At 31.0% G+C, this 25,616-nt stretch overlaps 1 protein-coding gene across 3 annotated transcripts in view; it reads right to left on the bottom strand.

Annotated features, from left to right (window-relative positions):
- Window positions 1–1,006: 1,006 nt before the first annotated feature.
- KRAS (KRAS proto-oncogene, GTPase) overlaps window positions 1,007–25,616 on the bottom strand; it is a 36,075-nt gene continuing 11,465 nt past the window's right edge. The window contains exons 3-7 of one of the 3 annotated variants that reach the window (XM_052001578.1): window positions 21,595–21,773; window positions 16,141–16,300; window positions 4,470–4,585; window position 4,078; window positions 1,007–1,163 (exon numbers count right to left, since the gene is read on the bottom strand). In XM_052001578.1, the coding sequence (XP_051857538.1) occupies window positions 1,047–1,163; window position 4,078; window positions 4,470–4,585; window positions 16,141–16,300; window positions 21,595–21,773 (573 nt within the window). In that variant the 3' untranslated portion in view covers window positions 1,007–1,046. Of the gene's footprint in view, window positions 1,164–4,077; window positions 4,079–4,461; window positions 4,586–16,140; window positions 16,301–21,594; window positions 21,774–25,616 lie in introns of all 3 variants that reach the window. The other 2 variants (XM_052001576.1, XM_052001577.1) reach the window with 2 other exon arrangements.

Genomic DNA, 25,616 nt, shown 5'->3' with positions numbered 1-25,616 from the left:
AATTGTGATCTATGTATGCACTTCATATTTTTATTTTTCCATCATTAAAGAGTAGTGTCTGAATATAATCTCAAATGTTGTTCTAGTGTGGTACCCTCAAAACAAAGTAGTGTCAGACTCAAACAGAAATAGATCCCTGTGAGTGCTGTTGAATTTAAAAAAAAAAAAAACCTTAAATAATATTAACTATGTTGCATTTTATATTTCCAAATTAGACATTTTAATCTAAAAATTCCAGCTCCACTTGAAAGCAAGCAGCTTGGGGGCTGCAAGAGTGACATTTCTGCTCTAACATATACTAGGTCTGCCTTAAAAGTAAAGGCCACTAAGAGAGACAGCCTGAATGAATCAATTTAAAATAGGAAAATAAAAAGGACTTTACTATTTTCCACTGCCTTAAACATTTTTATTTTATTTCCTTTTTTATAGAAAAAATATATTTTTAAAGAAGTGACTATGACAAATAGTAGCAGTGGAAATTTTTTTAAAAATTCTAAATGACATACTTTACATTCATTAAAGGTGATGTGAAACTACAGGACTTGATGTCTATAAGTTAAATCTATAGGAAGACTCTTAAAAGGTTCTTACATCCTCAAAATAAAGCCAATCATTTAAGTCTCAATTGAGGTTAAAATATCTAAGAACTAATCCATTATCAGAATAAAACACAGTATAGGGATCATTTAAAAACTGTGTAATGTTATACTTCATTGATTTGTTAAAATACCTAAATTCATAACTGGCAAGGAAAAAAAAAGTTTTAGCAAGTGTGCATGCACCAAAAATCCCAAGAGGGAAAATCTCAGATATTCATTTTTTTTTTTTTCACAGGCATTGCTAGTTCAAGAACCAACACTAAGGGAATACTGGCACTTAGAGGAATAAAGTTTCCACTGTCATTTTAAAATAAGCATTCAGATAAAAGCTAAGAATGCATGAAGCAGAAAGAAACTAGGTAATGCTAAAAGCAAATGCTAATAATTTAGTATAATGTACAAAAAAATTATCTTAAGTATGCTTTAAGAGAAAAGTACAAATTTTATTTACATAATTATACACTTTGTCTTTGACTTCTTTTTCTTCTTTTTACCATCTTTGCTCATTTTTTCTTTATGTTTTCGAATTTCACGAACTAATGTATAAAAGGCATCATCAACACCCTGAAATACAAAGGAGATATAAAATCAATTTAGCAAGGAAGGGCTATAATTTGTTACCATTAATCTAAATGATGAATAACTATGAAAGGTATTGTTTTCCTGATGGAGACATTTAGGTTAGGCCTGTGTTAAAAAATTTTATATTTATGTATGGAAAAATTTATATAAGCACTTTAAGATTCTTAAGTATCCTTTTATCATACTTTTAGAGCTATTTCCTTTCTCATAATTTCAAATAAGAACACATTCTTGGGTATATATAGGGTTGGTTAAAACATCAAAGGTTTGAGAAAAAATAAGCAAAATAATAATGTTGATATGCTGAAGTGATGTTTGCACATAAGTATACATAAGTATACTTTGAAAAAGAACATGCTTGAATTTTTATGCAAGGATAATTGTAATCAATATCTTAAGTTTTTAAGCTAACAACAAAAACAAGAATCTTGATGAAAACAAAAATCATCACTATAATTGTACTTGTAAATATTAAAAGCCTAAATGCATCTTTGTGTGTTAAATCTCAATCATCCCTGAATTTGGACTCACTCTAAGCTATGCATAAATATTCTTTAATATACTTCCAAAATCAATTTAATAGTTAAAACAAATGTAAGGCATTTGTCAACTAAAAAAAAAATTATAAATTTCAGTAAAATATATAAGCTTTTGTGTACTGCTAAAATAACCTTAGGAAAAGAATCACAATACTCAAATATATTAGAAAGCAACTGTGTTTTTTAAATGATTAATCACTAAGAACACCATCTTTAGGTTCCTCAGATGCAGGTAGGATAAAATAAATCCTATTGAGTGTTTTGTTTGATTTAGAGTTTTAAAAGAAAAAGAAATCAGCTAAAACAGCAGTCTTAAGACATGGAACTGAATTCACTGACACATCCCCTTCTCCCCACCCCTCAAAAATTATCAAGAACTTCTTGTAATCAATTAACATTTACACCTGATTCACTTTGGGACCATTAAAAATGAAATAAATAGTATAAGATGAAATGTAAATTATGCATTGGATAAACCTGAAAATGTTCTAAAAACAAACACATATAAATACTTCAAAGCCAGACACTAGAGGGAGCCTTGGGAACAAAAATCTAACACATTATTAAATCTAAATTAGGCCACTATTTTGAGAATTAAAACATCTTCATGTTTACTAATGTTTGGGCAAATTTATAAATTACTTGACTTAATGCAAGTTTATTTCTACTAGGTTTTCCTACCTTCTGTTATATGAAAGGTAATAATACATATTAAAAGTTCCAATATGTTGAATTTGACATTTAATATATTGTACTACTAAGATTCTATTACCTATGTTACTTGTAATCATCGTTTCATTTAGCTTCTGTTCTTTCAGGTTACATTAACCTTAACAATGTATTTGGGTAGAGGTGCAAGTAGGTGTCTTTATTACATGGCAGGAAACAGTAATTAGTAATAGATGTATTCAGTTAGTGACAGACAAAGTAGTCTAATTGATGTGTTTGGAAACATTAAGAACCTGTTCTGCTGAGGGTTTCCAGTAGCCTTAAAATTTTCACTTTGGGTTATAACATTATTAACAAATAGTAAAGAAAAAGTCTGCAATTACTCTGTAGCAAATTTGGCATTCATAATTTCAACAAATTAAGTTAAACCAAATCAAATAAAGAAGCAATATAAAAATGCAAATGTAAAAAGAGAAAAAAATTCAACACTAGCATTTAAAATATAATAGCACTAAAACATAGCTTTGACTAAGGCTTTCTATTTAATTCTGATGTTTTTTGCTGCTACACAAAATAACATGAAGCTTCTTTCCATTTGACTGAAGCTGAACCATCCTTCCTTTCTATTTGTATCCCTAATATTTAAACAGAGTTCTTTAACTCATAGTAAGCATGTAACAAATATTTTTCATTTAGTAAACTAAGACCACTGTTAGCAGCATCCAAAAACATATATAACATTCAAGCAATTATGTGTCACATTAACTATTTAACGTATATTATATATAACAACACATCAAATCGTCATATATATATATATGATTTGATGTGTTGTTATATGTATATATATATATATATACATATATATATATATATACATACATATATATATATATATGTATGTATGTATATATAATTACAAGATTTCAACAACTTGTTTTTGGTTTGAATACTCTCTCCACTAATGCAGGTTGTAATTTGAGCAACTTAGTAAGTGGTTTTTTTTTTTTTTTTTTTTAGTTGCTATAACCAAAACCTTTTATCAGTCTTTTGGAATTTAGCTAGACAAGTCAGATATAAGTGTTGTCTGACAACACTTATACAGTTGGCTGCCAGGCCTTTCCACCTTCAAGCCTTATACCATATGTTCTGCTGGCATACCCTTCAAGAACACCATGAAGCATGCTCTCAAAAGGGTTTTGATATTCCTAAATACATTCTTACATATATCTTTATGAAAAATAACTGTAAAGAAAAATACCATACCACTAGGGAACTTAACTAAATCAACACTTAAAAGGAAAAAGGAAAAAAATAATTTTATCAAATGACTTCTATTCCTAATATCTACTCGTAACAACAGTTTTAATAAATAAATTTTACTATTTTTCCCATGAAAAGGAAGATAAACAAGTTTGAGCTCAACCTCAGCAACATTTAGCTAGTACTATACATGACATTATATTATTTGACATTATATGACTTCTTTTATCTTTACATTTGGACTAGTCTGTACACTGAACTAACTACACAGTTAAGAGAACATCTGTTGTTACCTTTTGGAGGTTTAACTCTTTCCAAATCCCTAGAATACAGAATACAATATAGACAATCATAATTTATTTTGGGGTGGGGGTGAATTTTGGGGTGAATTTCATGTCATCTAACTTAATTTGCTCAACAAAGACCCTGACAAGATGTGACCTTGGGCAAGTCACAATGTCATTATACTCCAGTTTCCTCATCTGTTAGATTTGTTTTGGCCTTTCAAGTCTTACCAGCTCTATATCTATGATTTATACCACACTGTGCAGATTACAAATACTGTGACCCAAATTGCAATGTAGCTTTTAAGAAAAAATACGTTTTCTGTCCTAAATTTTCTGCTTAGTTTGAATTTAGAACCACTTTAAAAAGTGAAAGTAAGCATTTTAAAATTATGCTTTAAATTAAAATGTTATAAATCTACATGCTTTTTGAGAACTGCTATAAGCAGTTCTAAAATTTTACATACTGTGTTACCTTTAAAAGACCCATCAGCTTTCTGCCAAAATTTAATTTGCTCAACTTACCAGATTACATTACAATGCATTTTTTAATTTTCACACAGCCAGGAGTCTTTTCTTCTTTGGTGATTTTTTTCAATCTGTATTGCCGAATCTCTCTCACCAATGTATAAAAAGCATCCTCCACTCTCTGCATTGTAAAACACAACTCCTTTAAAGTTTTGTTTCATTGCTAAAAATAATTTATTGGGATAGCCATGTAGACATGTAGAATAAATTAAATTAGTGAGCTTCACTTGTTTAAAAAAAAAAAAAAAAAAGGACAATGCATCATTTACCAAGTTTTTAAAAGGGGAGAGGGGCAGTTTCTCCATTTAAGCAAAAATACTGTGTTATTTTAAGAGTTGCTTAACATTGATGAACAAAATGTGTAAAGAGGGTAGAAGAGAATTTATCAAAACTTGTACAGTGTGTGTGTGTGTGTATTTATTTCCCTTTTACCAAGCATTAATACAAAATTTTAGGAAAGCAGTCATTTTTAAATACAAAAATTAAAAAATATTCTCTACTCTGTATGAAGTATTATATTTTATATGAATTTGTAGTATAATAGCCAGTCATGGTGGTATGCCCATTCAGACTTAGGAAAAATAAATGATAATTCTGCCACTGATTTTTGGTCCAATTTAGAGATTATTTTCTATAGCTTTCATATTTCAGAAAGTTCTCCAAATGAAGTTAAGAGTCTAAAACTAGATATAGTACTCATATACATCTATGGTCTGGTCATAATTAGAAATATTTGAGAATTTAATCAGTTTTAAATAAAGTTTTTATATTTAGTAAAGTCAAATTTGGAGGATGTAACCCATTCAACAAGATATGTATATACAATATACATATATATATGAAATATTTATATATACACAAACAGCTCTTTGCAAATCTCTTATCACTTTACAAAAGCTCTTCATTCTGTGGTGTCCTAAAGTTCAAAGGGTATTGAAAGAAAACAGTTTATGGCAAGAGGGATTCACAGAAGTGCTTTCAAGTCTTTTCCACCAATAAAAAATTAAGCAAGTGCCAAATGGAAAAAAGTGATAAGTTTACATGGGTCCATCCTAAGAAGTTGGCCTATACTATCACACACACACACACACAAAAAAAAATGTAAATCATACTGGTAAAACTGTAATTAACTTTGTAATTTACCAAATACAAGTTTTACCTTTTATTTTTCAAAGTGAAAACTTATAAAACCTTATGCAATACCTTCAATAGAACATTACTGAAGTTTCTGTAAGATTCCAAATATTTCAGTAACACTCGTGTAAATAAATTTGATTTGTTGCATATTGAAATTAATTAATTTTCTTTTCAAACAAAATTATATTTTGTCTGAAAAGGTATTTAGTATTTTTTAAAATACAATTCAGACCAAAGTAAAATAAAACCTTAACTAAATTCTATAAATGTAGTTTTTCCCATTTTTAATTGTACTGGTTTATATCTATAATTACTTCCTTCAGGAGGCAGGAGATTTTGGTTTTTTTTTTTTTTTTTTAAGATTATCATGAAAATAAGATTAAAAATGACTTGAGTTTTAAGGTACTTAAATTCTTTTTATAAAAGATTAGGTTTTGGATAAACCTTTTCAATTAAAACTCAAGAAGATAAACTTTAAAAACATTCAAACAAATACTTCAAAAAAAAAAAAAAGAAAAGAAAAACAAGCAAAAGCTCATTTTCTTAAGATGTTAAAAAATGTACTTCTACCAAAAGGAAAATAAGTCATTTTCAGGGCCTATTTCGCTATGAAGGAAAAAAAAAAATCAAAGAACTTTTGTGCTCGTAGTATTCTGAAGCAGGAACATAAAATGATTACTGCTCAATTTAGACTGAGTGCTTGACTTTTTTTTTTTTAAGCAAACATACCCATCACCATTAAATAAAGGTGTGATTTTGGTAATAAAGGTGTGATTTTGGTTCTAACAATGCAGAGAATAGGAAGAAATTAATTCAAAAGAAATTACCAGCAGCACCACCACCAAGGAATTATTAGAATCATAATTAAGATTATAATCACTGAGGTCATTATTTCAGAATGAATTTTATTATCAAGAGAATATTTAGTTTATCAACATGAAAATAAATTAGAACTTAAAGAGTCAATTAGCTACAATTTCCTTCTTCAAATATTATTTAATATTTCTTTTATATAGATTTTATGATCAATATGATCTCACAGAGATGTAAATTATCTATTCTATTTCCCTATGATACCATCTATCATCTACTGGTTTATATTCAACTCAATTCTGGAGTATTACATATACTTACAAAAGTGGCAAGTTGTCATATTCCAAGGACTTGTATATAATAAAGCTTCCAACATATTTTAAAATTTCCATAATTGAAAATTTAAAACCAGTTGTATGTACCACATTTCTTAAAAGCCAATTTACAAAAAAAGATGATTAGAACTTTTCATATTACATGATACAGACCTTTCAATACAAGTGATAGTAAAGAAAGTTAGAAGGAACGGATACCTTGTGAAGTAAACATTTTAAGAGATTGAATAATTAATTTAACTTTGTTTCCATAGGCTAAAGTCTAAGATCAAAGAACAAAATACTGCTATTGAAAAAAATATAATGTGTCTCCTTCAGTGTATCCATTTAACGTATAAGCTATACCAGGCCTCGAGAATACAAGAAAAAAAATCAAATCTCCCGACCTCAAGTAACTTCCAATCTCCTGGAGGATAGAACATGTATATGACTGAGTACCTAGTAGATCATTTAAGGAAAAAGGTGGGGAAGATCCACAAAGGTTTATGTAAGTGATAATTAAGAGCATCAAATGATACACCCAACATTAATGAAAAGGAGGATAGAAAGAAATGGAAGATGGCATATAGTGAGTTTAGAAAAACTGCTGCTATGCTATTTTGGCTGGAACATAAATTGAGAGCCAGATTAGAGAGAACCATATATTCCAGGATAAAAAATTTGTATTTTAAACTTGTGGCAATAATAAAATAGGAGACCTATATTTCAGCAATAATTTGTTAGGTATGAAGACAATGTATTGAAGGGAGAGACCACTTACACAACACTGTAACAAGACATGAGAAAGACAATGAAAATCTAATTTAAAACAGTGACCTTGTAAGTAATGATAGGGAACTAACACAGGCAGTGCTATAGAGGCAGAATCATTTTAAGACCTAGAGCTGATTTAGACATGGGTAGGGAGACGTAACAAAAGATTATTCCTAGTTTACTAACCTGATAGTGTCCTCAATCTAAGTGGGAAGATGTTTTCCATTTTGAATGGCATATACTTTAGTTATATCAATATGATGATATGTGGATGATAGATTGGGAGCAGACAAGCTGCTGGGGTTGGAGAAAGAGGAAGAGTAAAGAACATTTTTACTTGTATTTATGGGTATGCAAATACTTAAGGAGAAATAATTATTTGGTTTTTAAAAATGGTCTTAAGATAGTATCCCTTTGGCACTGAAACTTAGAAGATTTCAAAAATATATATACTTCCATATTTCAAAATAAAAAGTCACAAATGAGCTCCATTTTTTTTTTCTGTTTTTCTACCTTTGCCTTCTGTTTCTTTCTCTGATTAGAATTCTTCCATGGAACCCCCATCTGAAGAAAGTCAAATTATCCATGTGTACTCCTGACTCTCCAGATAACTTTTTCACCTTTCCTCTGCACAAGATAACCCTCTCAATCCTGCCACCACCTCATATAGTTCCCTTCTCTTGTCACTGAGAGTTGCATTGTATTTGCATTCTTAGACTTTGGCAAAGTACATTTAGCAAATACTGTAAGCATTTAATAAATTATTTAATCTAAATAATGCAGTATGTGCTAGATTACAAACTTAAACACTGCACATACACTAAATCAAAGCTGCTTCAACTGTGGGTCATGAAAAATTTGCAACAATAAAAGGTGTTTAAATGCAATGATCACAAAGCAATTCAAAATCAAATGTGTACTGAATCTGAAGTGTTTCTGGCAGAGCCTGCCCATGCTGCATTGTACAACTTCATTACAGCCTTGGTTCTAAATATTACAACATGCACATTTTGCCCTTAGCATGCACAAACACTACCAAAAACAACTTGGCCCAAATTTAAAACAGTTGTGTGAAAGTTTCTCAGGCAAAAAAAAAAAAAAAAAAAAAGATGTCTCAAGTAGAAAAAGTTTAAAAAGCCCTGCACTAAACTAGTTTCTTAACGAGAAGTTGAGCAAAGAGATTAGTTATGTATATACATAGACTCATAACCAATACTATGCTCCACCCTCACAAAAATCCAATACATACAAATATCTTCCAAGGTATTTTGATGCCAGAATACAAAACTTGTAAAATTCTTTACAATTAAGGAGAATTTCTATCTCCAGAGCCCAGCATATACTGGCACACAGTAAATACTTAAAAAACAAATATCTGGTGAGTGACTGAAGTAAAGGATTTTCAATGCTTCTAAGAAATATTTGAAGCTTCAGACTTTTGAGACTTTTTTCAGTCCTTTGAGCTATAATCCTAAATTTTAATCTAATGAACAAAATTTACAAATGCTTCTACTAAGCTGCAGGAATTTTCTTATTTGTCACTGGTAATAATTTCTTTTGAAAATAATTCAAACAATTTTATAATGAGTATTTTTAACTTTCATAACTTGAAAATGGACTATAAACCTATGAAGAGTAAACTACTTGAAACTGTAACTTTATTTCTAGAACTGTCAAAATTGAAATCCAATGAAAACTGATTAAGGCTTATAGTCTTCTTTACTGATAGCATTTTACTAAGAATACCCACTTGTTTTAAGCAAAATGTATGACAGTACTGACTCCCAGAGTTACAGTATTAGTTTCAACAGCTGCTGCTCCAAACATTATCACGTATTGACCCAGATGGGCCAGGATAATCTAGCATTAGCTACCTAATTAGATGCTTTAAAAAAAGTCAGGCCTAATCTTATCTACATTAGCAATGTATTAGTGTGTCAGTGTACACAGGTTCCACTTATATTCTTTAGGAAGAGGAAACTGAAGGAGGGAGATGTATATGTTTGTGTTCTTATTCCCCTTTCCATCCTTACTTCAAGGGCCCGATTGAACTTACTCTATTCTCCTAACTAAATGCAATAAAATTTAGAATACCAGCAATTAATTGCCTTTCTCTAGAAATATATTTTACACACACACACACACACACACACACCCTTATGTGGTAAAGAATCAAAGAATATTCAGTTGTAAATTATTTCAGAGGCTCTAAAGACCAACCCACACTTCAATAAGAATCACCACTATAATACCCCTGATAATGTAACCAGCTGACCTTTGTAGAACTTTCAACTATCAAATGCTTTGTTGTTCTTCATAAGAGTAGTAGCCAAGAAAAATACTGATTCTTGTATCTTAAATTTGTTTGTAAATTTTAAGATGTAAGAAATGAAGATTATAGTTAAAATACCAAGAAATAGTAACTGAAAAATTAAGTTTATAAAAAGCTTGGCAAGACTAAGCAATATATATATGATTCTCAGGGCATTTCAAGAATGAAACTAGAGAGAAGACAACAGATGAAAAAAGCAAAATGTAAAGATTTTAAAATTTTCTTGAATTGCATAGGAAAAGCAGAGAGGTATGACCATAAGGGGAAAAAAATGTCTCATCACATTAAAGAGAAACCAAAAAAACTATGTATTCCATTAGTATTCGCCCATGCAATGTCAACAGAATTCAAGCAAGAATCCTCAAGTACATGGGTAGACCTCCTGTGAATGGTTACTAGGAGGGCATTATTCACTTACATGAGAATACTGATAAGATCACAGATTCCCTGAAGCATTTTGTCTTTTAACAGAATGTGCCACCATCTAAAATACCTGGGCACAGTTAAATTGGATCTTTTCCCCAATTCAAGGTTCTATTGGATAGTAATCATTTTAAGAGAGACTATGTCTTTTTTTTTTTTTAATACCATCTAGCCATAATGTCTTATACTTATTAAATGTTTAAATTTAGGGCAGCCAGTGGCACAATGGATAGAACACCAGCCCTGAAGTCAAGAGGATCTGAGTTCAAATCTAGTCTCAGACACTTAATATTTCCTATGTGACCCTCGGCAAGTCACAACCCCAATTGTCTCAGCAAAAAAAAAAAAAAAAAAAAAAAAGTTTAATTTAATTCAATTTAACAAGACAAATTGTCTCTATATTTCTTTCTCTATTTTTTCCTCTATCACATTCTCTATGTACCTACCTATGCCTTCCTTCTTTTTTTTAACTTTTCAGTCTGCTTATGCCAGAAGGAATAGACAAGTACACTTTATTAAAGGGAAGACTGCTGATGCTAAAGATTTTTAAGCACTTTATTGAAATTTATTCTCCATTATAACTTTTTTTAAATGAAAAGGTAACTTTGGAAAGTGAGCTGTATTAGAAATCAGGACAATTTGTTTTGAATCCAAACAATGTCACCTTATGTGACCTTGAACAGGTCATTTTTCTTATTTAGTCCTATCATTTGGCTATCTCCAATACTATAAACTTGGCAACCATATTTCAACAATACCAAGAGACAGCTATCTACTACTATGGATACTACAGCTGCCTCTCCTATATTTGCTTAAAAAAATTAAACTGGACAATAAATTCTCTACATATCCACACTGATTGAATTTTGGACAATTTATCTTAGAATTGTTTTCATGTCATGAGTAACACGTTACTCATGATAAGAATTCCTCTAAAAAAATTTCAGCTCATCAAATCCTACCCGTCCTTTCTCCCCTTTTGACCTTCAGAAATCTTTTCTCCCTCATTATATACTTCAACAACGATACTGTCTGAGAATGTATTCTGACGGAAGCGGATTTCTTTGATAAAGAGAAGATCTAACTCAGTTTCAATTGATCAGTGATGAACAGAAGCAGCTACACCCAAAAAAGAACACTGGGAAATGAATGCAAACTGTTTGCATTTTCGTTTTTCTTCTCGGGTTATTTTTACCTTCTGTATCCAATTCTTCCTGTACAACAAGAGAACTGTTCAGTTCTGCACACATATATTGTATCTAGGATGTCATCTAGGATGATATATTTAACATGTATAGGACTACTTGCCATCTGGGGGAGGGGGTGAAGGGGAGGGAGGGGAAAAGTCGTAACAGAAGTGAGTGCAAGGGATAATGTTGTAAAAAATTACCCAGGCATGGGTTCTGTCAATAAATAAGTTATAATTACTAAAAAAAAAAAAAAAAAAAAAAAAAACTGTTCTCCTAAAAATCTGGGGTACATGTGCAACAAGGCTGTCTTTTCTTTCCACCAAAACATCAATTCTGTCAAAGTTTTCCATCATGTTCACCCCATGAAACAAAACCAGATTCAGAATAGGAACAACCTTCACTTGTTTTTCCAGATTTGGAGAGGATAAAATTTTCATTAAGCAAATTAAGAAATTATAAGCAACTGTCTTGAGTCGAACATGCAGCAAGTATCCAGAATATCAAAATTCCACCATCAATATTATATCAAGCCTTTCTGCCACCTTTCTTGAACATAAGCTTTTTTTATTTTGTTAACCCCTAAATAAGTTAATCAACTTATTTACTGACACTTCAAGAAGTCACATTTGTTTATGTCTCCATTTTCTTTCTCCGAAAATACTGTACCATACTTTTTCACTTTCTCATCTATTTCTCACTGATGTGAATTGTCTTAATTTCTAGTTGACCTTACTTATTAACCACGTTTTAAGTATTATTAGTGTAGCTAACACCTGAGACCACTGTGTGTAAGTATCATTAAAATGTAATTTTAACTTTAAATCATTTAAAAATGGAATTATGATAGTAATTATATAGTAATACTAGCTATTTTATTTATTTATATTTAGTATTTATACAAGGCTTTAAGATTTGCAAACTGCTTTAGAAATATCTCACTTTATCCCATAGCAATTCAGGTAGGCACATACCGTTATCCCATTTTACAATTAAAGAATCCAAGGCAGACAGATTAATCCAAAGTTATATATCTAATTAGGTTTAAGATTAAATGTGAATTCAGGTCCTTTCTGAATTCAGATCCAGAGCTTGGTCATCTAGCTACCTCTAATAATTATATATGTAAATAATATATATAAACACATGCAACCAGCAGCCAGTCCCATTAAAAGTAACTGGAAAATATTTAAATATTAATATGTGATTTTATGAGACAATATGCAGCTCAAAAAGATCTTTATGTATGTTTTAGTGACCACCTGTTTTTATGTGAATTTAACACCATTGCTTTATAACAATGAAGTAAGTCATAGGTCTGATCCCTATCCCTATCTACTTAATAATAGACTTACATACTAAAACTTAAAATCCAAAAATACTCATTAAAAAAAACTAAGTCATGAAGAAAGACAGCATCCTTTTGTGAGTAACCACTAGAATATAAAATAAAAGTTATTAAAATGTTTGAATCACAAAATGCAACCTATAGAAAGGGGAAAAGAACATAGTCTAAGACTGCACATAGGAAATATAATACAATTATATGAAAGCTATGTCATTGAATTTGTTATAAGATTCAGATATCATATTTCAAACTCTCTACATGTATTTAGAATAGCTCTTTTAAAACCTTATAAGATATACTTTCAAAAGACTTCAAATTAGATTCAACTGATATTTGTGACTAAGCATATTTTTCACAAGGTAATCACTTAAGGAAATCAAGTTCAAATATAATCTATCAGTTGAGCAGCTTAAATCTATTTAAAAGTTTAAGAATCAAGTTTTCTTAAGAAATGTTCAATAAAACCCACCCTCAAAACAGATTTATGTAATAAAGTGGTTACTCAATATGAGATCATTAAAATTTCTGAAATTTCTGTTAAATCAATCCTAACCCCACCAATTTCTATTACCAATTGGAGAGAGGCTCATGCTCGAGAAATTTTGGCTCTCAAACTTTTTAGAAAGGCAGAAAAATAATCATATATTAAAGAAGAATGGATATTTTAAAACAAAATATGAAAACCATAATACTTTAACTAAAAACATCAACTGATTATCACAAAAATCAAATATGTAATCATCTGGGAAGAAGAAAATGGGGCTTTAAGATGCTCTGCTTTGTCCTATCAGTCATCAGCTTGCTATTATCAAAAGTTAATTCAGAGGCTCGCTTCTAGGAATTAAAACTGTTTCCCTTTTTACCTGCCTTTGATTTGTAATCCTCTAAAATATTAGGCAAGTCTATGACATTTGATTTTTTTTATCTAGAAAGTGGGAGAATCCATTCTTATTGCTCCAAAAAAACTTTTGAAGTTATGTGATAAAACAAATCTCCCTCTCTTTAGGAACGAGTGTCATTATAAAAGAGCTGGTCTGAGGAACCAAGTTTCCTTTTTGCCTTTGTTCTCTTTCTAGAAATATAATCATAACAAGTCTATGTACAAAATTTTTTCTCTGACAAGAGACTCTGCCCTCTCTCCCAATGTCATTGGTTTGACTGAAGTGTCAACTCACATTACTGCAAGCAACAGTTTTACTTAATTGTTATATCATGACTGGTTGGCCTACTATTGAAGATCAAGACAACCAGGTCATCACAGGGGACATAGAAACACTAGTGCAAATGTTGAAGAACACAATATATGTGACCTGAATTAATCTTAGAAATAATCTAAGCCATTCTATTATTTTAAATGAAACTTATGGCCACAGTCACATAGTTATTAAATAGTAAATTCAGCACTAGTAACTTGATGTCTCTGTTCAAGTATCCTTATGTTTTAAACTCAAAGCAACACAAGACCAGTCAATCTTTTAGACTATTGCTGCAGTTCCTATGAGCAACCTCATAACTAAATTCAATTAAAAAGAAATGTATTATGTATCTATACTGTGTACAAAGCACTAAGCTAGATTCTAGAGACACAAAAATAACAAGAAATAATTGCTGCCCTAAAGGAGCTTATATTCTACTCTGGAAGAAAGTGAGAAAATATAAGAAGGAGGCTTCCCAGCTGCATCCCCACACAACCCAAAATGACTTCGGCCCCAGGATGAACTAAAAGCAAAATTTCATTAAAATATAAAAATACAAAAAACAAAAACAAAAATATCATCTCATTTTTGGTTAAAAATAAATTTATTCTATGAAGGGAAATTCCTAATATTGTACTTGGTTTTTAGTACTATATTAATCCTGAAATAGTAATTTCTCCCAAGTAACATAATATAAATGTATTTGGAAAAAGTACAAATGAAGAACTATGGTGAATGCCACAAAAAGAATACTCGTATATTATATTTGCAAGACATAATTCAAATTTCACATTACTCAAGAGAGCCTTTCTCACAGTCAATCTTTTTTGTTTCTTTTTCTGAACCTACCATTTAATCATTGAAGGGACTATAGGGTTAAAAAAAAAAAAAAAAAAAAAAAAACTTTACCCAATGCAGACAAGAGACATAGAAGCGTTTCTTCGGGGCAATGAGAGGTTAAGTGTCTTTCCATGCTAAGGTAAATTCTTTGAAATCCTAAAACACTTTCTCTCTGTACCAGTCTTTTTAGCACAATCATATGCTGTCTTACTGTTGTTCATAATAGTCTCTCCAGTAACAGTTGCTTCTTCATATAAGAAATGATTTCTTAAAGACTTTGAAGCACATAGTTTTGCAAACACTTTTTGAACTCATATCAGGTACTTTACATATTACCCAAAATGGTCTGAAATTTTGTTATTAAGTCTGAATAGGTAAATAAAAATTTTCTAAAAGACCTTTAAGTATTTTAATGTATAATGATCTAAAAAATAAATTTTTGCTTAATGAGTCTGATTTTGAATTTTTGGTACATCAATTTTTAGTCACATATGTAAATGCTACAGTGTAATATGTTCACTTTTAATTTTATTGCTCATTTTAAGAGCTTTTTCCATGTTTTATATCCTATGAATAAGTCCACTTTTATTATTTTTGCAAATTTCCACTTTATAAAACCCTGTGAATAATGTTTTAAATTATACTAAATGTAACTTTTATAGCTGTTAATACTGCTCAAATTTGATTCAACAATTTATGTTTATCTTTTTAAATGTTTATCTTCATGTTCAATTTATAGAACAAAATAATGGCTAATTCTGTGAATTTTTTAATATTCCTCGCTTTAAAAAATCCCTGCTTCCCTTAAGTTAACTTCTATCGAGGGAAAAGTAAAAATTTTTAAATATAATGAAATTGCAAACTCTATCTAGCAGCATTACATTGTTTCTAGAAATGCTAGTAGAGAATAGAAAATCTCCTAAGTTAAAACTTCCAGAGCTCTTAAAAGAGTAATACAGTTGAATTTTTAACATGAAGCACACTCTGCTCAATAAAGCTATATGTGAGAATTTAAGTACTTGAATTCAAAGTTTTACCCTCACATGCATGGATAAAGACCCTTGAACAAGTATATTATTCTTTTCTATTTGAACAGATTACCTATTTTCTAGGTTAAAGGAAAGAAAACTGTTGGATTTTTCCATGAAAGGATTAATTTAAGCACTCAGTTATTTTAAGCAGCATATTCATTTATTAATCCACCAAAGCTAAATTCAATCACAACTTATACCAGGCAAAAGGTTAATGTGAATTGAAGCACACTTTCCAATCTCAACAAAAAGTTTTTTCTATTTATTGTAGTTTTACTTACCTGTCTTGTTTTTGCTGATGTTTCAATGAAAGGAATTCCATAACTTCTTGCTAAGTCCTGAGCTTGTTTTGTATCTACTGTTCTGGAAGGTAAATCACACTTATTTCCTACAAGGACCATGGGTACATCTTCAGAATCTTTAACTCTTTTTATTTGTTCTCTGAGGTAGGAAAAGAAAAAAGGCATATTACAACAGAGACATTTAAGCAGATTATTTTCTAATACTTGATAAAAAAAAATTAACTTTAGTAACATGTGCAATCAGGCTAAAAAATGACTATAACTTCCAGTTTCCCCATAGAACAAATTCACTTTTTTTTTTTGATGAGGTTAAACAAACATCAAAATTAGTTCAAGATATTTTTTACTACACATTTTCAAAAGGAGAAAGGGAGAAGAAAGAGATGGGGGTAAGGAGGGAATCTTCATTTTAAAATATAACTACTTCAAAGAATGCCCAAGCTATAATTTTATATATTTATAATTGCAAAGCAACAAACACACCGAAAGAAATATAATAGAAAAAAATGGAAAATTGAGAACTCAAAACGTATCTAAAAATTATCTAGAATATATGCTCTAATTTTAAAATACATTTCTTCAAAATATAAATATTTTGGGCCTAATAAACAATTACCAGTAAAAACTTTATTCTTTTTTTCCCATGTTCCTATCCCAAAATAAAATGATGATCAAATTCTTAAATAACCTTTTGCGCTTCCATGGAAATCCAGGATTTATTCAAAGTTCTTTGAGGGGGCAGGGGAAAAGAGGCAAGTATTTTTAACTGGACTTTTTTGGTTTGATGTTTCAAAGCTGGCTGTAATTTCAATAAGGAAATGATGTTTTAATTTCTAGTGTGATTGAGTCAGAGGAGTAATTGTTACCTTTCTTTTTCTTTTTTCCTCCTGAACAACCATTTCTATGGTGAAGCCATAGAATTTGAAAATGCCAATTTCTAACAGACTTTAAACAAACCCATTTTATAAAATTCACATTCATAGTCAGGGAATTTCAACTCGAGCATCCTTTCTATTATACCATTGGGCCTCTTGGAATCGTGGTAGAAAGACTTTTCATATACCATATCTAACATTGTTAATTAGGTCCATAAAAACATAAAATAAAATAATATTAAAAAGGTATAGCAGGTCTCACAGTCAGTCCAATCTTGGATATTTGACAAATTACATTATATCTGAGTTCTGTTGATAGTGAAGTTGAATATAACATACACCATGTATTAATATACTATTGTGAAATGATGGCTTTTATGTGGAAAGTCTCTATGCTATCTGTAGATTGTCAGTTTTAAAGAATGTATAAAATTAAAATATACTTAACATCAAAATCACACTGGACAATTAAATAGAATATAGGAAGTTGTTAGTTTTTTTATTCTTTGGCCAAATTCTTTAAAGATATTTTAATTCAAAAGCTCTACTGCAATTGTTAACCTCCAACTTTGCATCTATATTTAGGAGGAAGATTAAAAATCATTTCAAGAAATTTTACACTTAGAACTTTGAAATGACCAAACTATGATATTATGTTAACTCTCAATTGAGTCCATCTTTTTTGATGGTGGCTCCAAATTAAGTCCATTTTGTGTGAGTGTGTGCGAATTTGCTGAGTTACATTTTCTGTGGTTGTTACTTTAACCTCTTCTGTGGTTATAGTAATTTCCATAAACTAATGTAAAATTTACATCTTTTAGTTTTATGTCAGTTGACTATTAGATACTACTTGAAATCTACAAAAGAGACACTATAAAAGAGATATATTTCAACTAATCTTTTTAGAGTCTAAAATTTTGACTGACCAGATTGGTCAGACTGGTAAGAAAGAAAGTTTATATTTTAAATAAACTAATGTTTTATTTTGACCTATGTCCATGGAAATCCAGGATTGGTTCTGATTTCTTCACCTTAGGTATGGATCCTCAGCATCTTGTCCTGAGCCCTGCATTTAGTAAGCAGTTAATAAATTCCTATCGAATATGGTTTTGATAGAAAAAATTAATATGCAGTTTCAAACCAAGGGAAAAGATTAAAGCAATTAAAAGATAAAAGCAATTATTATTGCCAAAGTCAGGTCCTTTGGCAAATTAATGAAAGCAAATCACAATATGCCAAACTCTGAGGAGTTTAAATGATCATAATATCTTCAATTCAAAATTCAAAAAAATATGAATACTGGAGGGTTTTTTTTAATGGAAAACCAACTTGGTCATCTATTTTGTTTAGGTATGTAAAAAGAATGGATAACAAAGGAAATAAAGTCTGATAAAATGGCTCATTGATAGTGGATTATCACAGACAAATATTTCTTGATTTTTACCAAGTTATCTTGCAGAATGAACCTCTTATAGTATCTTTATGGCTATGACAGAGAAATATGGACCAGGTAATAAATGAGATGCTATAGAGTTTAGTGAACAGAATGTTGGACTTGGAAATCAGCAAAATCTGGGTTCAAATCCTACTTTAGATATTGTGTGATGTGACCTTGGCAAGTCATTTAATCATAACCAATCAATTGTCAGGTCCTGTCACTTTGTATGTTTCATATGTGTCTTCTCTCCTTTGACATTGCAACTAACTTAACGTAGGCTATCATCACCTCATACCTTGCCTTTTGCAACAGCTTGCTGATTGTGGTCTCTCTGCTTCAAGTCTCTACCTACCATCCATCAACTGTCAAATTTTTCTTCTAGCATAAAATTTAAAATCCTGCCCATCTTTTAAAATCTTTATATCCTGGCCACTCCTACCTTTGCAGTCTCATACCTTACTCCCCCCACACATATTCTGATACTTGTCTCATACTCCTGACTATGCATTTTCATGGCTTGTCCCCCCCCATAGCTGGACTTTTTCCTCTCCTCAAGTCAACCAAAATCTTACTTCTGTAGGCTTTCTTGGTTCTTCTTAACCTCTACTCTGAGACTACCCCTAATTAATCTTGTGTATATCATTTATACAGTGTTGTCTCTGCCAATAGACTGAGAGTTCCTTGAGAGCAGGAACTGTTACTTGTTTTTTTGTTTTATTTTGTTTTTTGGTATCTCCAGTGTTTAGCAGTATCTGAAAGGATAGTGCTTAATAAATAATTAAAAAGTGCTAATTGACTAACAACCTCTCTTGGTCTCAATTCTTCATCTGTAAAATTAAAAACTAGGCAGCCTTTAAAGTACATTCCAGCTTTACACATATGATTTATGACTAACAATTGATTATACTATTACACTATTCAAAGTGTGTTGATTAGGTGATCAATGTCCACCTGGAGGAATTTCTCTAATAAGACCATAGGACTTTGTTCTCAGTTCTTTAAAGTTCAATATTGTCACCAAAAAGTGGGTAAAAACATAAGATTTTTTTTAACAAGTCTATAGAAAAATCAACTAAGGAATTATAAAATATAAAGAGAAGTTTATATAAAAGATTGTATTATTATAAAGTTATAAAAGATTAATTTTAATTGCTTGACAATGACATGACAGTGTCACAGAGCTACTAAAAATCTGTAATACAGTCTTAGCATATAACAATAAGTATCAAGTCCAAATCAAGAAAGCAATAATCTTTTATACTGCACTCTACCATGACTTGAAATACTGTATATTCATTTCTAGGCAAAATGATTCAGAAGGAATAACAATTTTCTAAGAAGGCCACCAAAGTCATGAGGGACCTTAAAAATTTTATCAAGTGAGAATTAAAGGAAACAGTAAAGTAAAACCTAAAGAAAAGAAGGGCTAAGACAATATGTTTTAATTTTTGTTTGTTTTTTTTTCAAATAAAGAGATAAATGTGTTCTTTGCTCTATCAACAGAAAGACTGAGGACAGAAGTTTTAGGGATACAGATATACTGCCCCCCAATATATGAACTTCCCAACCATTAGTTATTTAAAAATAGAATGAGCTACCTCATAAAGTGGTGAATTTCTTTCATAGGAGGTGTTCAAACATTCCAAATAAATGTTTTCCTATTATACAGGGAGAGGGGGCAGCACAGTATAATAATTTTTGAATCAGAAAATCAGACAGTCTGACTCCTGACATTTACAGGTTATGTGATCATAGGCAAATAAGGTAACTTTCTGGACAATCAGGTGGTTTCAGGTTCCAGACCTTAAGTCAGGAAGACTCATCTTCCTCGATTCAAATCCAGCTTCAAAGACTTACTAGCTGTGTGACCGTGGACAAGTCACTTAATCTTATTTGCAACTCAGTTTTCTCATCTTTAAAATGAGCTAGAGACAAAAATGGCAGTACTTTTGCCAAGAAAACCCTAAATAGGGTAACAGAAAGTTGCATATGCCTGGACAATTGAGCAAAAGATGACTCCTCCGAGTTTGTTTCCTCAATTATAAAATGGGTTTAATTGTACTACTGACTTTTCAGGATTATTTTAAGGAGAGCACTTTGAAACAGTCACGTTCAAGATAAATATTGGCTATAATTATGTCCACACTTAACCCTTTGAGGGATTAATGTCCTTTCCAATACTAGTCTAACAGGAGTTGGGCTATGCCTATTTCCATGGAACTCTCAGTCCCATGCAGGACTCATGATCTAATTCTGCATTAAAATACTTTTGCAGATGTTGGACTTGGGAACGATGTGGTTATCCCTTATTCATCCCCATAACAATTAGTATATTTCAAAGATGACTAGTGACTAAGAGCTGATTCTGAACAGGATATTGGAAAAGAATGAGGGGGAAAAAAACACTACAAGACTCTTTTAGGGCTTACAGAAAGTAGCAGAAAGGATTTCCCTTCCTTGTCTTAAAAACTTTAGCAGGTATAAAGGTTATAAGGACATATAACAAAGGCCATCAGAAAAAATGAATACATGCTCAGTTCCATGGGAAATACTTCAATTTTTTTTTCTTACTATGATTCTATACCTCTTAAGAAGTACTAATCTTGATTACTATTTTTAAAATGATTTGGGAGAGGAAGTAAGCTTATGAATATCTTGTAGCTTTTCTACTCTACTTACATAGCCACTCTTAACAAATAATTGAAACATATACAGATTCCTCAACCAGTGTTCCCTCCTAAATTATACTTTGGACCAGTTTTAAGTCCCAATTTTTTCCTATAAAGCACTAAGTACTATAACCTCGGTATACTAACTCTTAACAGTTCAGGAATCAGGGGCAATATGATAAAAGTGGAAGCAGGTCCGGAAAAAAGAAGAGAAGAATTCAGTCTCTTAAATTAATACATGTTTGTATAACATGGCCCTTTATAAATAAAATTTTGTCTATTTGTAAAAATATCTGCTGTAAACTGACAATTTTGAACAATAAATGCGAATGCCATCGTTGGAGCAATATCTACGATTTCTTTAGTTATAAAATTAATAAATTTTCCTAGAATAAAGCAATTAAACAGTTCTCCAGTTTGGTTTTCTAAAATTGGTTTGTTTTAAACCCACCTATAATGGTGAATATCTTCAAACGATTTAGTATTATTTATGGCAAATACACATAGAAATCCCTCCCCAGTCCTCATGTACTGGTCCCTCATTGCACTGTATTCCTCTTGACCTGCTGTGTCGAGAATATCCAAGAGACAGGTTTCTCCATCAATTACTACTTGTTTCCTGTAGGAATCCTGAGAAAGGAGAAACATAGTCTAGGTTATTACAATGTACCTTTTTATTTTTTAATCTGGGTGCTGTACAGAGATGCGGTGATGCTACCAAATATATAGTACAAAAATTATTTAAACAGGGTTGAACTTAATATGAAAAAATATCAATCATTAATATAAAGATCTGGTCTAGTTACTTTACTATATTTGCCTAAAATACTATTCCCATCCTTCCCTGAAGTGTAACCGATTCTAGGTCCTCAATGGGCATGCCAGGGAAACACATGCTAGAAAAGCTTTAAACATGTATCCACAATGAATTTTAAGTCATAGCAACTAAAGAAGATCATACCCACAGGATGGGAGGGGTGGAATTGCCATTTACATCAATGGCAGCAGTACCCATACCAACAAAATCACAGATCTCACAAGTATTTCCTGAACATCTTTTATGTGCCTAACAAAACATACAAACTCATACATAATTATTTTACATTAAGATGACCTTCTCAAGTACTTTAACTGCATGTGATTTTTCTTAGGCCAGCCTGCTGATAGCCAAAAAAAATCTTATGGGAGTCAGTAAGGTACATAATGGTTTTTACCTGAAGTTTTAAGGAGTTTCTAACTATAAAATGAAAAGAAAATTATATAATCAGACTATGGACGAAAGAATGAAGTATTCCTTAAGGACAATGACACAAAATGGGAGATTGGTAATAACCCATTCCAATGCAATATTTCCCCCCCCAGTTTCCTGGCAATAATATCCTTCCCAGAAATTTCCAAAGCCCTGTGTCAGTGTTGCCAGAAAAAAGAAGAAACAAAGTAAAGTCAAAAAAAAAAAAAAAAAAAAAAAGCAGAGTACCATTGGGAGACAAACATTAAGATACATTCTGTAACTGATCTATCCTGCTATGAGGTTAAAGCTAGTATACTTTGTAATTTAATATCATCTATCTATTTATATATAGATAGGTAGACGGATATAGATATATCGTCAATTCTAAGCAAATGCCTCAATTAGCCATTAACTTAATTATTTTATATTTTTAAACAAAAATATTAATTGCCAGAATTTACATCTAAGAATGGTATTTTCAATGCACCATATATTATACTTAAACTTCAGAGAAAGAGATACTATATGTGGGGTAAAATAAATTAGATGTGGAAATGCAGTCATTCTAGTATTTCAGATCCTTCTGGAAAAATATCTTGAAAAGGAAGGTCCCTTAAAAATATTTGTTGAAGGGCAGCTAAGTAGTGCAATGGATGGAGCACCAGCCCTGAAATCAGGAAGACCTGAGTTCAAATCTGATCTCTGACACAACACTTCATAGTTGTGTGACCCTGGGCAAGTCACTTAACCCCAACTGCCTCAGCAAAAAAAAAAAAAAACACACATACAGAAAAATATTTTTTGAATGTAAATGGAGGCTATATAGGGAAAAAGATATCCCTTGTCTTTATATCTTCATCAAATTACTTGATTAATTGAAGGTTTTAAAAAGGATAGGCAAATGAATCATGTAGACCCATGAAACAGAAAGGATTTTTAAAAGATCTGCTCTGAAAAGGTTTTTAAACTTTTGGTGACCTTTTAAATATGGAGAGATTTCTCTTTTTCTTTTAAAATTAAAAAAAATTAAATTACCCTTCCTTACACATTAACTGAAATAGTAATTGAATAGAAAACTTTGAAGGAGAAAGATAGAGAAATTTAAGTTTTCTAGTTCCTTAACTTTATTTTATAAATAAAGAAACAGAGGCCCAAAGATGTTAAATAACTTGTCCAAAATAAAACAATTCACTGAAAGGTAGAGAAAGGGCACAACTATAGAAAATGATATATATAGAATACAAAAGAATATGAAAGACATGCAGTGATACAGAATTAAAAAAGTGAAACCAAAAGGATATGATATACAACTTCAATTATAAAAAGAAAGCAACATCAAACAATATACCTGTGATAACAATGAAACAATCAAGATACATGGAGGTTGCACCTAAATGGAAGAAGGCTTTCTATGGGAAAGCAAATACAAAAAAGAGTTGTAGGAATGGGTTTTGTGGCTTTTCAGAGAATAAATATTTCATAGGGATATCTCTCATTGTAGTGCATGGTAACTTATATGACAGCAGTGGCAGATGATGAGGTAGAAAAGTTCTATGAAAAACATACCAAATTAGACCTTTCAAATTAAAACAATACCTCATTAATACTTAGTAACTTCAATGGAAAGATGTTGAAAAATATACTGGAAAAGAGCTGAGGATTAAGAAATGGAAAATATCCAAGACTTATATACATATCATGAATACTTTCTTCAAAAAAAGAGGTTCAGAAGGTGCTAGTATAGCAAACTGAATATCATTAAAATGAAACTTGTTATCTGAATAGGAAACAAATGATTATTGATATGGTTACTATTTCTAAATCAATTATGTGTGTACAGACTAATTTGTTGAGTAAAAATTAAAATCAACATTACATTAGGAAAAAGATGAGAAAACTGGCCTAACCTATTTAAATAATGGATAAAGAAACAGAAACTGCAACAGTCTATAATAACTTAATGAAGATTAACTGACAGGATCTATTGCTAAGACTACTGCTTAGCAAAAGAAATAGGCAAGTGAATCAATGCTGAAAACAACAGGATCATTTTTTTAGTATATTCAAGAAGGAATCCAAAAGGCCATGCTATTTAGCTGAAGACACCCAAGGGAGTAAGAAGCAAAGGCTACAAAGGAAACATTAAAGCAGCCTATGAACTCCTTCAGACTAAGGCTGGAAATAAAACCTCCAAAACAGAGTTAACAAAAGAAAGGGAAGAAAAATCACTGTAGAGCATGATTCACAGGAGTTTCTGGTTCAGAGTAGCTCAGGTGTTCTAAGGGAATGGAGTTTCACTTAAACAGATTTCACTGTTTCCAACCCTGGTTAAGAAACTAGAAGTTTCTAGCCTAAAAGTTTCTAGACACACAAGACCCATATTTGGGAATGGGGCAGGGAAGTTTGCAGAAAAGGAACAAGATAAGAATAAGAGGGTATCAAAATATGGTTAAAGAATTTGCAGCCTCTTGGATAAAGGTAGACTAAGTCCCTGGTTTTTTTAGACTAAAAAGTTGATATGAGATTTAAAAAAAAAGTATCATCTAAGAATAATATAAACTAACAAAACTAAATAATTGGTGGGAATGACATTTACAGAGTGGACTGGAACTTGGTTCTTCTTGATTCTGGAACTAGAGTAGACAAAATATTCCCAGAAGTCCATGTTGGAGCCAACACAATTTTGAGAAAATAAATTGGAACAACAACAAAAAAAAAATTCCAGAAGGTATTACTGCTTCAGGGAAGAGGGGGTTGTTGGGGAAAGGGTCTATGATGACTAGAGAGACAAACAACTACAAATCATAAACTTATTTTCTTAGCAGTGCAAAACTTAGCTATGCACATTATCAAAGATATGCTAGATGAAAATAAGGGAATAAGCAGACTTTCACAAATAACACTCTACATCAGATCTCATCTTTATAGTCACAAAGCTGATTGAAAGGCATAGGAAGTAATAAAGAGTTCACTGTATTTATTCTTAATACAATTTTTATATACTTAAAAAAAAAATCTGATTAGGTAAATAAAACAAAATCCAGACTTAAAAAAGTTCTCTTCCAAAAAGATGCCTCCAATTATATGGGGGATTTTCTGAAAACTATGAGTTCCTACCTGTTGGATTAAATATATAAAAAGGAAGAAAAAAAAATTAACATATACTGGAATTTACCACTGTTAGAGAGCTACCCAACCAGTCCAGATAAAAACATTCCCATAAAGACTGAAGTCTTTAAATA

This window comes from Antechinus flavipes, chromosome 5 (assembly GCF_016432865.1).
Source record: "Antechinus flavipes isolate AdamAnt ecotype Samford, QLD, Australia chromosome 5, AdamAnt_v2, whole genome shotgun sequence".
In the NCBI taxonomy this organism is placed as follows: Eukaryota; Metazoa; Chordata; class Mammalia; order Dasyuromorphia; family Dasyuridae; genus Antechinus; species Antechinus flavipes.
The sequence above is the reverse complement of the archived record's forward strand: the minus strand, read 5'-3'. Positions and strand labels throughout refer to the sequence as shown.